Consider the following 15468-nt stretch of genomic DNA (forward strand, 5'->3'; position numbering starts at 1 on the left):
ACAGTTAACCTGAAGCAATCAGCTAAAGCTCTGAGGAAGAATCGTATCCCTGGTGAAGTGTTACAATCCTCAGATCATTAATGTTATTAGTATCTTTCACTGTGACATTTTTAAAGTGCCTCTGTCTCTTGTGCTTAAATTGTTTTGTTTTTTTTTTCCCATGCAATGTTAATTTTCCCTGCTACGATACAGGTGTCCCAATGCCCCCATGAATACACTCCAAATTAAGATATATATTTATATACATGTGGGTGCCTTAGTAGAGACTGAACAGAATCAGTATATTCCACATCTTTGAAACTCCTTAGAATGGGAATGATGATTCGGAAAGACAAGCTGGTCCTGGTGAAAGAGAGGCCTCAAAAGATGGCAGAGCACTGATTCCAGTCTTGTCTGTCTTTGGCTTCCCAGTAGCCTCCTCTGTACACGTAGCTGGTCTCACCTGTCTCTGTGTCAGTCCTTTTCTCAAACCACATTGGCTGGTACCTCTCCACTTCTTTACCTGTCAAATCCAAAACAAAACTTCTTTATTGAGATAATAGAAAACTAGCCTACAGCTCTACTGCACTGTATGTACTGTATATTAAAACAATGTGAGTGTGTGTGGGTCTGTCTTGCCTTCTTCTAGTGCGAGGTTGGCCTGCGCCTCTCTCTTCCTCCTCTCCAGTCGCTGACGCTCCTCCAGACGCTGTTTCTCAGCGTTAGCTTCGTCCCACAAACCTGCCTCCATCAGCCGCTGGTCGGGCCGCAGACGGCTGTCGGTAGGAGCCACACCATCCTCAGGTTCATTCAGAGTCAAGGCCAGAGAAGAGAAGAAATGCATGTTCTCGGCATTCTCGCTGGAATTACAGCAGACGATAGATAGATAGATAGATAGATAGATAGATAGATAGATAGATAGATAGATAGATAGATAGATAGATAGATAGATAGATAGATAGACAGACAGACAGACAGACAGACAGACAGACAGACAGACAGACAGACAGACAGACAGACAGACAGACAGACAGACAGACAGCAGACAGACAGACAGACAGATATAGTTTGATTCTTACGGGAGAGAGTATTTTTTCCACAGTAGTTGTGGTGGTCCAGTCTGATAGACAGTTTTCTGCTTTCCCTCAGATCCCCCGCAGCCGTGGCTGCTCTCTATGATCTTTGCACTTTCCATTTTATCATCCCACGTTCCAGAGAGAATATAGTGTGCGCTGCCTTCCCCGTCCGTCACAACGCCTGTTACCTGGTGACAGGACACGCAGACACACTCAATACCCTGCAGAGGGCAGTAGCACACAGACTGAACAGAGGATGCACACACTGACCTTGCGAGGAACATCCCTGGAAAAATAGCTGTAAGGGGAGAATTTGAGATGGCACGTGTCCTTGGTCCTGTGGTTCACTATTATAATATCCCCAGACTGCATCGGGACAAAGAGTGTATATTAATAATAATGATAGAGCTGTGATGAGAGCATTTATTTGCATTTGAATTAAGGGATATATATATATATGAAGAGTTCAGATGCAAAAGCCTCTAAATGCCATTTTAAATTTTCTTCTTCAATGATGATTTTTATCAAACTTGTATATTTAAGTTCAGTAATTTCACTTAAATAACAATTAATAGGTAATTATCATTGCCATTTAAGTGAAATTACTGAACTTAAATATACAAGTTTGATAAAAATCATCATTAAAGAAGAAAATTTCAAATGGCATTTAGAGGCTTTTGCATCTGAACTCTTCATATATATATATATATATATTATAGGAGGAGAACAGTGTCAATGGTGACTTTTCTCTAACAGATAGTGTCCAAGATGAGTAATGGCACACCACGTGGCACACACCATAAATATTACCCAAAAATTGAAATCATAATTTAATCACCCTCATGTTGCTGCAAACAAATGACTTTTTTCTTCCATTAAACCTGATATAACATAAAATGGTGCCAAGTTGGATTTGAGAGCAACAATAAAGATTTTTTATTGAATTTAAATCTGATTCTGAAATAAATTCATTGTACAGCTTCAGAAGACTATTGGATGTTGAATTATGACTTGTGAATATAGCATTGATATTGTCAACTAAAACTACTGAAATGTATTTTTGTTAATTGAAATAAAGCTAAATTAATGTATACAAACAAACAAAAATGACAGAAGCACAAAAATACTGAAACTGAAAGTAAAAAAAATAGAATAAAAAGAATTCAAAATATTCATAAGTACTATAATTGCATATTAATGATACTGATACAGTATATGGATTACTTTAATGATACTTTCATGGTGGTTTTGGATTTGGAACAACATTAAAGTGAGCGTAATACATAGATAAAAAAAAAAAGTAAGAGAAAACCAATCACGTACTTGGTCAATCCATAGTTTGCCCACGATGATGTTGTGCACAGTGGAGGTCACCTTGCTCCACACATAGTGATTCCCACTGGCGTGGAACTTAAGGTGAATGTTGCCTGCAGAGAGCAAACAGAGGCATTATGAGCAAATAACAGCATGAGAAGGAGAAATGTACCGCTCTAAAAACAGCTCGGAGCTGCAATAAACATTAGTATATAAAAGGCTCTGTAAAAATAGAAACAGTACCACAAATGAATTTTCCTTTGAAGTAACGTTTACCGGGAAGCAGCACATCTATATATACATTTGCATGTACACAAAGTGAATCTAGATAACAAGTATTTTATTTAAAAAATGTAATGTCATTAAAACATTTATAGAGTTTACATATTATTACTGTTTTGTTCTGCTCTACTGTATATTCACTCAAGATAATCAATGTTTTAAGGTAACTCTGGATTGTGTGCATAATAAACTAGAAAAGTGGAAACTATTCAATAGTTTTGTGTGTTTGATGATGTGAATGTCCTTGAGAGGCCACTCATTGCTCATGATGGATCACCTAGTGGCATGATGGAGATGTATTTGCCACGAAATTTGCTGTCGATGGTGATCTCCTGCCACAGGGTCCAGCCTCGCTGCGATATCACATGATGGGCGGCCGCCGGTGGGTGATGACTTATCTGAGAGAGAGAGAGAGAGAGAGAGACAGAGAGAGAGAGAGAGAGAGAGAGAGAGAGAGAGAGAGAGAGAGAGAGAGAGAGAGAGAGAGAGAGAGAGAATCAATAAAATAACTGTTTTCTATTGTAATATATTTAGAAATGTAATTAATTCCTGTGATCAAAGCTGAATTTTCAGCATCATTACTCCAGTCTTCAGTGTCACGTGATCCTTCAGAAATCAGTCTATTCAGTCTATAATCAGTCTATGTTGAAAACAGTTGTGCTGCTTACTCAAATGTAAAATTCAAAAGAAGAGCATTTATTCGAAATAGAAATCTTTTGTCAAAATTATAAATGTCTTTACTGTCCCTTTTAGTTATCAATTTAATGCATCCTTGCTGAATAAAGGTATTCATTTCTTTAAAAAAGGATTTATTTATGAGGCATTATCAATAATATTATTATTATCCTCATTTCTGATTTATTTATATACATATTTTTGTTTGTTATAATATATAATCAAATTAATATTTGTGTATTATGAGTGTAGTTTTGGACCTGTTCACAAATGGAGCGGTATCCGTACTCCTCCACGCGGTCCAGCTCATAGGTCTCTCCCAGCAGAGGGTTGAAGGGTTTCCCTGTGCGGTGGATGGTGGTTGAATAGGACGAGACGGAGAAGGCGGAAACCAGGCACATCTGCTCCAGAGAGGAGTCGCAGCGTGCTGCCCGGTCCAGGAGCTCGCTGTATTCAAGATCCTCCGTCAAACGCTGGAGCATCGACAGCGGCTCGTTGAAGTTCACCTGGAAGTGAGGATTCAGACGCACGCAAATCCCTGTGAAGATTCAGATATCAACAGCTACACAACACACCAGATCTGAGACTCCACTTACAGGCATAGGGATCTTGGAGAGCTCCTTGCCAATGCAGTTCTTCATGATGCTCCACAGGTTCAGGGAGTAGTTGGGCTTATCTGGGATGCGACGGCGTCTGCCCCTGCGCAAGTAGCTGCCAGAACTGTCCTGTAAACACAGAGAAAAAACTCTGAAAAATTATTCAACTCTGGGGGTTGAATAATTCTAAGACTGCAGAAGTTAAATAAAAGTTGCATTTTCAGATTCATTTGGCGAAACCACTTGAAACATTTGTTGTGTTGAGCTATTTTAATTACTTTTGTTTGATTTGTTCATTCTGGTATTCTGGAATCTGGTAGTGGTAGTTGTGTAGACTCAATGGAGGAACAGAAAGATATCTGATTTCATAAAAAAATATCTTATTTTGTGTATCGATTCAAAATCCTGCCAAATGTATTGTGGCCACGGATCAAAAAATAATAAGCGTGAATCAAAAAATAACGTAAATTTATATTCATGTTTTTCGCTCTTCTTTTCTTGTTCTGCGCTTGCTCTTCCAAATGTTACAGTTCAAGTTTCATGTAAATTAAGGCGTCACCATTGGTCCACTAGTTCCACTAAATTGACAGCTCCTCCTCTAGCCAATCAATCGAAGAGGGGAGTTGACTTCACTCCAATGTTTTACACGTGTTTTTACATTTTTGAATCACGCTTATTTTTTGGATCTGTGGCCGCAAAACATTTGGCAGGATTTTGATCCCATAAAAAGCCTTATGGGTCTGGATTCTGGAATGATATGAAGGTAAGTAAATGATAACACAATTTTCATGTTTTGGCAAACTCACCCTTTAATAAAGATATTTAACATTATTTGGCATGTGTGGTTTAGTTTGGATATGTTAATTAAACAAAAGCCCAAACCTACATTGTCGCCCTGGCTCCAATTACTGGATAAACTTCCACTTGTCACGCTCTGGTTAATGCTCAAGTGTCTGAGGGACACACAGAGAAACACAAGAGAAGGATGAAACAGAAGATCATTATTGGGTCACAGAGTAGATGCTGAAAAAACTATTTTGTTTCATAATATTTACAAATATTCCATATCCCATTAATTTATTTTAGCAAAGAACTGCCCATGGCCATTATACAGAGAAAGGCCATTTAACTGACATGAAAAAACACAATTAATTTTGTTCTTCCACACCACTTAGGGGCAGGTTCATCTGAAATCGATGACACCTAAAAATATTAGTATAATAATGCAGCAGTTTCAGTGCACAAAATGATAATTAACTGAAAAGGCTAAAACTATTGTGTAAATTGTGAAGATTATCCTGAGTGAGCTAATAAAACCTGGGCACTCTGACTTCCAGAAATTGCGAACAGTGAGCCAATCAAATCTGATCTTTTTATTTGATCAAGCTGTTTTCCTTTTTAAATGCATCAGATGGTCAGCGATTTGATTTGATTTGTGTGTGTGTCTGGTTCAGTGAGTGAAAGCCATCAACTATATGATCTATAAATGAACCTGTTCTGTGAGTGATCTTCTGCTGGCACTGTGATGAAGGCTGGAGAATCTTCCATGGCATCAAAGAACTCTATGTCTTCATTCTCCTCACTGGATTCCCCCTCCGGTGTTCGTTCCGCCCCTTCTGAAGATCAACACATGGAAAATCTCACTTAGTGCAAGGTCAGCATTATTACATTTGCACTTTTATGATAAAGATAGACATTACACTACCATTCAAAAGTTTGTACTATTCTATTTGTACTTTTTGGAGCAATTTTACTCTTCACGCTCATTGAAGAGAAAAGGTAGCTTGGACATTCAGCAAAACAACTTCTTTTGTCCTCAAATGGAAAAAAAAAAAGTCAAAAAGTCTCACTATTGTGTGTACTGGGCGCTTCCCTCCAGGCTCTCTCCAGATTGTTGTGCTGTTTGGCTAGCTGCTCGATGGTCTCCTCCAGGTGGTGGCGCTGTTCCCTTTCATACTGCAGCACACGCTGCCACCGCCGGCTGTGAGTCTCCGCTAGATCCACAAAGTCCTGGCAGGCCTGATCCCAAAAGCAGTCATTTAGATTCATCAATCATTTCATTTTGTTTAGTATGCAGACAACTATAAGACTCACATTGATCATAGCATTGGAAGTGATGCGGAAGAGAGTGGCTCGCTCGTTCACGGTCTTCAGTTTATCGGCACCGTCGGTAGGGGTTCGCAGGTCTTCTAGTTCACTGAGGGAGCGCTGGAGGGCGGCACCGTGCTTCCCTATGAGCTCATTGCAGGTGCTGAGGTCTTCAAGCTTGCTGGCCAGAGTCTTGAGCGCCCCCTGGATCAGAGCACGATCCGGCTGGGCTAGTGGACCCTCGTCGCCAGAGTCATCTGCAGAAAAGAGATAAATGGAGAGATAGATGGAAAATGAATGAGAAGATGTTAAGAGTGAAGTAAACCTTAGTCGCAGCCTCATTTTCATTGCATCAATTTACAATTTGCACGCGAATGCCGTTTGATTGCAGAGCATGTGCGGGCATGCCTAAAAGGGGTGGGCGATATGACCAAAATCATGAGTAATTTTATTTTACGATAACAATACATATTACAATATAGTTATTTTTGCTATTTAATTGGCTATTTCTTGTCACCAATTTCAATTTCGCAAAAAAAAATAAATGAATAAAGTATCAAAAGTCACTTTCAAGATCCAAGCAAGAAGTGCATTGCAATGCGGGAAAAAACAAAGGTAGTATTAATAAGCCTTTCAGTCGCAGAGAGGGATAACACAGAGCGGAGTCTAACAATGTTTCTGAGATTAAGAGTGTACAGTACATTAGAGTCAAATGAGAGACTAGAATCAAATATAACTAGATTTTTAATTTAGTTTGTGCCTCCGAATCACTTTAAATGTAGATGGCCTACGTTTAACATGAGTGAGCCAGCTTTATGAAGCTGAAGAGAGGTGCCAATGAGCGAGGCCTCGCTCTTATCACTATTAAGAGACAACATTTTTTGGGACATCCATGTTTTTATCTCAGAATATACAATGTTAAAAAAGGAACATCCAAATTTTGACCAGGCTTAGAGTGAATATAAATCTGAGTGTCGTCTGCATAAAAGTGATAATTAAGCCCAAGTGATCTTAGAAGCAATCCAAGTGGAAATATGTAAATGCTAAAAAGTAAGGACCCTAAAATTGAATACTCAAATACTATTGTATAAAGTATGTATAAAAAACAGTCTTTTCATACTATTTTCCTCACAGAAATAAGTCTTAAAATACATACTGTACTTAAATTTTAGAAATGGGTCCCTTGCCAGGAGGTCATCATATTTGGGGGTCCTTGGCATTCAACAAAACTCTGGATTTCCATTGTGAGTGAATTTCAGTATCCACTTTTTGTTTGTATTTTGCAAATTAAGGGATGATTTATAATTTCTTCTCGTAGTAATGGAAACACATTCCTTTAAATAAGTGAAGTTATTGTGTGTTATGATGTTCTGCAGCCGACAGAGATGATCAAATTTACTGCAGCACTAACAGGCTGAACTAAAATAAGTTTATAAATAGCACAGACGAGGCGCTGGAGGGGTCTGGAGTGACAGCTGAGAATTTACACAGTCCTTTTGTGGAGGTCTTTTCAATTACAAGCGTGTTTTTCAGCTAAGCTTTAAATGGATGCTGAGAAATGGACCGAGGAGATGGCCGTCGGAGACAGCAAGAAAGAGAGAAAGATACCATGTTCAAACAGAAAGAAAGCAACAAAGACACAATCAGAAGGAGAAATATCAAGATTTAGGTGTCATTGGAGAGTTGAAGGACATCACAATTGAATGTGGGCAGTAGGTGATGGAATGAGCGAGTGTGAAAGCGAGGCGTCATAATAACCAACAACCCATTCAAACGCCAGATTTCTGTGAATGAACATGGTTACCATGGAAACTAGGTCCCACGCAATTGGAAGGACAGCTATTTTTAGAAGCTGTAGAGAGAATGAAAAACCCAAAGGGCCTAATGTGTCTCGCTTTGCCTACTCTCTCACACAACATGGCCATCACTCACTAGCAAACAGGCGAGGATAGGCTGTAAATCACCTCATGTCTTGTGTGACGCAAGACCATTTGGAAAGCGCTTGCTTGTAGGAGGCAGATACACAGAGACCAGCAGTCGACACGCTGGCACACTGTTCACTGAAACTTAGTCTATCTGTACATCAGTGAATGGAGATCAGATAGGTAGAAGTGTTTCCTTTAAATGAGCTGCTGCTCCCTGATCAGATTATGTTATTATGATGATACGTATATACTCACTGTAGTTCAAAAGTTTGTGCTCAGTAAGGTGTAAAAATCATTAAAAAAAAAAAAAAACATTTAGCAGCACATTGTGTGTTGTTAAATATGCAGTAACTTTTTATGATCAGTTACGGGACTGAGTAACACATCATATTTTTTTATTAAATAAATGCTGTTTTTGTGACCTTTCAATTCACCAAAGAATCCTTTTTTTTAATGAAATTTAAAAACACAAAAATACTGAGCAGCACAACTATTTCAACCTTGATAATAATCAGAAATGTTTCTCGAGCATCAAATCATCATATCAGACTGATTTCTGAAGGATCATGTGACACCGAAGACTGGAGTAATGATGCTGGAATTCAGCTTTGATCACAGGAATAAATTATATTTTAACATAATTAAAATAGAAAACAGTTCCTTTAAATTGTAATAATATTTAAAATAAACGCAGCTTTGTAAGTAAGAAAATAATAAATAACTTTAAAATAAGTTAAATAAGTAAAACGTAAATCAGAAAACATTAGAAAAAGCATTAAAATATTGTATAATTAATAATGTATTCATAATAATATATATTTGTAAGCTCAACAGCTCTAAAATAAAAACAAAAAATTAATTTCCAACCATTTACATAGCAACTTATCATATTATTATTTTCATATCAATGTTGTGTTTTTGTTTTTCATTGTAGTATTATTATAGTATTATCTATGATTAATTAGGTTTATATAAACGCAAAAAAAATAATTACTATAATTATTATAAAATAATAACAAATGAATTCATGTCTTTGCAACATACAATACAAAATCAGTGTAGGATTTACTTTGAAACACTTTTCACTCAGGAATTGCTCACTGTAAAAAAATATATATATTTTCATGATTTGTAATCACAATTTTTTTTCTTATGTCAAATCAACTTAGATCATTTATGTAGTTCAGATAACATAATATTTTGAGTTTCTGGTGATTAAATTAATCTCCTTCATTGTATTAACACAATTTTTCCATTTCAATGAAATTTTAAGGCAACCAGGTTACTTATTTTAAGTTAAACCAACAATATTTTTTACATTGTAATAACAAAAAAAATGGCAAGTTTTGAATTAAACGTCATTTTTAATTTTAAGTAGGAAACCTGAAATAGTATTTTCTTGTAAAACATACTCCAATAAACTCTGATTCATTTCCAATTTCAAAAACGATATTACTATTCCAATACTATATTCCTATTTTGAACAAATATAGGTCAACAAAGCAGCTTTTGTTACAAATACTTTTATTTATTATTGAATAATAAATTCTCTCTTTGTTCTTTGTTCATGCTACTTTTTTAACATTTGTTAGAACAACATTTTGCAAGTTGGCGAATCGCAGCTGCAAAGATTACATGATTCAATCTTTCCATCCAAACTGCATCAAAGCCAAAGCATACCAAACCCAATCCAAGCATAATATTGCAATTTTATGCTTGCCAAGAAAACAATGGGGAAAAGTGGATTAGTGTGGCTGCTAGAGAGCAGAATGAAAGTGGAGAGAGCGTGAACTCCTTCACATACAGATGATGACTCCTGCCTACCAGCGGTGCTCATCTTACATCAGAGCGAGTCCTGAAGGAGGGATTCGGGAGAATTAAAATAGAGCGAGTGAGAGAAGCACCAGCGCTGGAGAATAAATCAAAGATCACCTTCCCCTGACCTGCTGGAGAGAGACGAGTGACTCATCCCTGACTAACCACACCTAACAGGGAAGATTTAAAGTGTGGAGATCAACATCAATGGAGATGCAGCGAGGAAAAGCTTAGAAGGATCTTTGAAAAGTTCACTGGTATCCAGTCTTGCCCATCAGCCTGCATACTTTGCATCACATATAATCTGATTTGCACAGTTGTGTTGTAAGTTTCTCATAGTGTGCAGTAATGAGGTGCTGACAAACCACACTTAAAGAAACTTAGGAGTGTTGACACTAAGAAAATGCTAGCAACGCCCTGACAAACACGACACCGCACAGATTTTTCAGAAAATGTCAAAATTAATTTCATGCTGTTGTGAAGTCAAACGTTGGCTCAATTGGTTCCCACAGAACATAGACTCATTCCCATAACTGATCATAAAAAGCTACTGCATATTTAACTTTTAAAAAATTCAAGGCTGAAATAAGCATGTAAAACAGACTATTGCATCTATGAACTCTGATTTAATTCTCCACTAAACATAATAAATGCCATTAGGGCATATGTATTTATAATTTGTCCTACCTTTCCTCGACAGGGTGGAATCACTGATAAATACGGAGCAAATTCTTATGCAGTGAAGATGATGATCACATTTTTTTGAATGAAAGCGTGAAGCAGCGTTCCCTCTCGGTCACCTTCCAAGCTTCCCTCCCATTCCTCGCGCTCCTGCTTTCCTTCTCCCCCTCCCTCTCTCCCCTCACATTCTCCATCCTGCACAGTGGGCGGAGCTAATATGCTCATCACTTCATTCAGTAGCAGATGAAATGGTCCAAACGGGAAGGTGTTGCAACATGCACATTAATCACATTTGGAGATAAAAGAGGCTCGTGAAAATGCAATAATGTAGGAGGAGTCGAAAACAGCCAGTGCATTTAAAATATCAAAGGTACGTTTTCTCAGGCTGTATTACGTTTTTGTTAAGAAAAAAATGAATTCTGAGGATAGAAATAAAAAGTAAGACGTGCACTGCGTTATTTAATTTGAAATGAAACCTGTTGATTAAATGTAACACACATATTTAAAACATAATATTTATGAGTAATTAATAAATACCTATATATAATTGTGGATTTACTTTAAATATGAAATGAAAAACAAGCTTAAAAAAATCATGCACAATGCTACCCCCTAGTGGGCATTCGGCTAAAAAAGGATTAAAATTAAAAAAAATAATAATAGAAAAGGAACGTTTTGCCTTAAATGGTAAAGGGGGATAAAAAAGGTGTTTGTTAAACAGGATTTTTTTTTTAGGGATATACAAGAGTGAGGCATATGTTTTGTGTAGGAATTAATTTTACTGTGCATTCTTGTGAGATTAGATCTGCAATAAATCATTTCTAAAGAACTTTAGCACTGCTAAAATGAAAAATGAAATTCACATTTAGTTCTACTATATACAACATCAGCAAACAACAATATTGCGTTTATCACAAGCAGTTTTGGCGTCTGCTCGAGCTCTTTAAAGCAGGATGGATTCTGATTGGCTGTTAAAAGATTTTTAGAACAATATCGTTTTCATTGTTAATATCTTTCTTGGTCTGAACGGGCCTTAAAGGTTATGAGAAGATAAGAACGCAAACCTGTTTAAAAAGAATGTATACGGCTGAGACTGATGTATTATTAAAGCCTGAACAACAAGAAAGATTATTGAAACAATACAAATTGAATATGTGCTTTCTTTATCATGACTATTTTACACAAAAACAATTTAAGAAAAATATGTTAGAAAAATACCTATACAACTTTATAAACTGTATTCCTGGGCTTCTGGTAACCGCCGTACACAAATGTAGCTCTGTCGGAAGAAAAGAGTCATATACACCTAGGATGGCTTGAGGATGAGTAAATTAAGGGATAATCTAAAATTTTGGGTGAACTATCTCTTTAAAGCTACAGTATGTGATTTTTACCCCCATCTAGTGGTGAAAATGTATATGACCATCCAGTGAATATTAGTTTCTGTTCCTCTCAATTCCGATTTCGTTTTAACTCCTATGGTGGCCAATGTAGTCCAAGATTAACATGGCTTCCAGTTCGACCTCGTCCATGAGTGTTAACTCAAACGTAAACGCGAAAGGCGAAGCTTGAATTAACGGGTATGTCCCTCTTTGGCTAATGACATTAGAACCCCTTACCCGTATGTATTTTTAATGGCTTATTATACACTCACGAGAATACTTTATTACTTGAACGAAGTAAATATACATAATGAGCACATATATTTTTGAAAGTGTTTTTAGCTAAGAATAAACTAAAAGAGTTACACAGTGTAGCTTTAAATGCTCAATTGGCTCTCAATGTTTTTATCATCAGCTGGAAAGTGATTCCGGTGACATTGTTTCTCTGCACCGTTATAGTTACAGGTGTGGTGTGAGGGAACTCTACTTTCTTTTATATAAAGAATGATTTTTAGAACTAAATCTTTATTGCTAATTTTAGTTATCGTCCTTGGTGTGAATGGGCCTTTAAGGCTAATTCACAATGCAAAAACAGACGCAGACAAACGCCGTTGGGTTTTACCAGTGTGTCGGATCTGAGTGTTACCAGTCGCCGCCTGCCGGCTCTCTTTTCCGTCGACTGAACATGATTGAATATTGTTCTTGGAATGTCTGAGAACAGACGTGCTGTAATCTGATGACTGTCGCCGTCAGTCAGTGTGAATTGGCCTTATGAAGTGTATCCTGGGATGCTTTTCATTGGCACTGGGACAGGACTCACCTGAATGGGGCATCATTTGAGTGGCGTTTGCTTTGGCCTGTTGCAGAGCAGAAACCCAGCGCTGACACTCCCCCTCTGTGTAGGCCTTCAGGTGGTAGCTCCGCCCACCACTTGTCAACACAAAGTGATAGGTGTCGCCAATCTCTATGTGCACCGTCGCCAAGGTAATCGTGCCTCGGCAGGTGTGTGCCATTTCTGCTTGTGTCCTAAAGACAAATTCACACAACGACATCTGTTAAAGAGGCAACTAATTTGACAGAGTCACACCATCACAAACACAATAACAGTGTCAGTTCCAACATCTACCAGCAGCCTTGTCAATCATTCATGCGCTTCATTCATTTTCTGTGTAAATACTTTGTAAATTAATTTATACTTGAGTAATTAATGTGTAAAATATATTTTTCAATTGTTTTATTAAGTGTGAATTTGTTATTGTAAATAATAATGCTGTAAAAAATATTTTATTTTGTATAATTGTATTGTATTAATTACAATTACATTAATAATTGTATTAATTTATTATTGAAAGTAATTGTTGTGTAAAAATAAGAAGTTATTTTTATTATTTTATTATTATGAGTGAACACTTATTTTGAGTAATTATGCTGTAAAACATAATTTATTTTTATTGGGGCAATATTATTATTGTGGATAGTTATGCTGTAAAAATAACAACTGAATTTTAATATTGGAGAATTTATTATTGAGGGTTATTATTGTGTAAAAATAATTTATTTTTATTCTTTTATTATTATAAGTGAATTTATTATTGTGAGTAGCATATGCTGTAAAACATAATTTATTTTTTATTATTATTGGGGAATGTATTATTGTGGGTAATTACTGTATGTAAAAAATAATAACTTAGTTTTATTATTATAAGTGAATTTATTATTATTTAGTTTAGTAATAACTATTATTAAGTGAATTTATTATTTTGAGTAAAATAATATTTTTTTTTTTAATTTTGTATTATTATTAGTGAAATTATCATTGTGAGTAATTACTGAGTAAAACAATTATTTATTTTTATGATTTATTATTATTATGACTATGAGTGAATTTATAATTGTGAGTAATTATGTTGTAAAACATAATTTATTTGTATTATTTTATTATTGTTGGTGAATTTATTATTGTGAGTATTGTGTAGACATAAGCATTTACTTTTTATAGGAGAATTTATTATTATGGTAATTATTATGTAAAAAAAACAATAATGTAGTTTTAATATTTTGTTATTATGAGTGAGACGGCAGTGATTATATTTTTATTGTGTAAAATCCTACTAAATTTTATTTTACTTTATTTACTTATTGTATTTCTTATTTATATTGTGTATTGTATTGCAGTAATTTTTTTTCATCTAGTAATTTTATCTCATTTCCTATTACATTGTATTTTATCCAATTTGTATTCGATTATGGTACCCAGCTCACAGCATTGCCTGTTAGACACTGAAAGTTCCAGAATGACAGACAAATATTACATGCTGGCTGCAATAAATAACTGCATGATTTCTGAGTCCATAATGCAGAATCAGAGCCTTGTTAATATCAAATCCATACTAAATCCAGATACACTGCAGTAGCAAGACATCATTTACTTATGCATTACAGTCACACTTAAATACAAGGTGAAGGGTACAAAAGCAATTATCATAAGGAGAATAATAATGTTAATAGCGTTAAAAATACATTATGCAAAACACCAAACATTTTTACTTCAGGATAACAGAATGTTAATGAAATTAAGGTGAATGTGCTTGAAATGGGCATTTAAACTGCAGATGGACAGATGTCCCAATGAAGCAAAATTTGTTCTTTGAAATATTCTCAATCACGCTGGAGAACATCATCATGTTCTATAAAAACTTGAAGAGTTCATGCCTTTTAAAAGAGACAAGCACAAAGATATCCTGAAATTCATGACCCCCTTTTTTTACTTAAATGAATACATTGATATTTCTAAAGCACAATGTTGTAAATGAGAAAACAGAGGTAGCCTATTATAGTGCTAGGTAGCCTATGACCCCTCACCCCACTGCTCATAAATACACTGTATAATGTTAAATAGTGTTTTTTTTTTTTCTGTTAGGCCCTTGCAGAACGTTGGAAACTTGATCTAGGCTAGTTGCTTCAGATGTCCCCATTACTAATTATAAACAGGAGAGGCATTGTTGCAGAATGGATGATGGACAGCAAAGAAATGACTTGTGCTGTAACCTGCGGTGCTTACAAGTAAGAGGCCTTTTAATTAAAACTTCTGCGCAACTCTACCTCAGTTAAAAGTCAGATAATGTACGTACCGTGCCCGGTGAAAGGGGTGACACAGCAAAGTCACGCGCGCCGAGAGTCTCGAGCGCTCCTCGTGCGCATCAACTGAAACGCAGTGCACGTACCTGTAATAAGACAGGAGGCCGTTACTCAGGACGAACCACCGGCGCTGGTAGCCCTTCAGGTAGTTGGTCCATTTAAAGAGCCATCCTTTATAAGTGTCCGGGCCGGGACCCTGCACACCTGAAGGAGACGGAAGGGTCCGCACCACCAGTTCGGTCATATTAAGCGTTGTCCGCGGGGATACGCGCGCGCTGCTGCTGTCTCTTCTCTCACCGCTGCAGATCGCACGCCAGACACCTCACTTGCCTTCGCATGAATGCAACACGTTTAGGGCATGAGCGAGGAGTCAAATTTGCGGTCGCTGCGAGGAGAGGCGGCGCTTCTGAGAGATATGATGGAAAACTGATGCTACTGGGGGAACCAACACAGTGCATGACGTAGATGCCTCGAGGACGCACAGAATCTGCCATATGACGTAAAGACATTAGTGAGG

General features: G+C 36.6%; 1 protein-coding gene across 2 annotated transcripts; it reads right to left on the minus strand.

The window, feature by feature from the left end:
- Positions 1 to 250: 250 nt before the first annotated feature.
- Positions 251 to 15333, minus strand: osbp2a (oxysterol binding protein 2a). 2 transcript variants are annotated; one of them, XM_039675459.2, is made up of 14 exons: positions 15038 to 15333; positions 12634 to 12839; positions 6017 to 6267; positions 5773 to 5941; positions 5415 to 5538; positions 4809 to 4875; positions 3923 to 4051; positions 3587 to 3832; positions 2929 to 3049; positions 2379 to 2482; positions 1326 to 1421; positions 1059 to 1243; positions 619 to 839; positions 251 to 502 (listed from the first exon to the last, which is right to left on the minus strand). In XM_039675459.2, the coding sequence occupies exons 1-14, from the start codon at positions 15193 to 15195 to the stop codon at positions 360 to 362; spliced, it is 2220 nt and encodes a 739-aa protein (XP_039531393.2). In that variant the 5' UTR covers positions 15196 to 15333; the 3' UTR covers positions 251 to 359. The 2 variants fall into 2 exon arrangements, with proteins under 2 accessions (XP_039531393.2, XP_039531392.2); XM_039675458.2 differs by having other exon boundaries at positions 14945 to 15333.
- Positions 15334 to 15468: the final 135 nt, after the last annotated feature.

This window comes from Pimephales promelas, chromosome 23, assembly GCF_988280905.1.
Source record: "Pimephales promelas chromosome 23, fPimPro1.hap1.1, whole genome shotgun sequence".
Lineage (NCBI taxonomy): Eukaryota > Metazoa > Chordata > Actinopteri > Cypriniformes > Leuciscidae > Pimephales > Pimephales promelas.

Excerpts from the sequence above, each read along its gene's own strand:
- osbp2a (XM_039675458.2), bottom strand. The coding sequence starts at position 15,195 with ATGACCGAACTGGTGGTGCGGACCCTTCCGTCTCCTTCAGGTGTGCAG. Across the intron at positions 5,942-6,016 it reads CTTCCAATGCTATGATCAAT|GCCTGCCAGGACTTTGTGGA; the intron begins GTGAGTCTTATA and ends TTTTGGGATCAG. Across the intron at positions 4,052-4,808 it reads ATTGGAGCCAGGGCGACAAT|GACAGTTCTGGCAGCTACTT; the intron begins GTAGGTTTGGGC and ends CTGTGTTTACAG.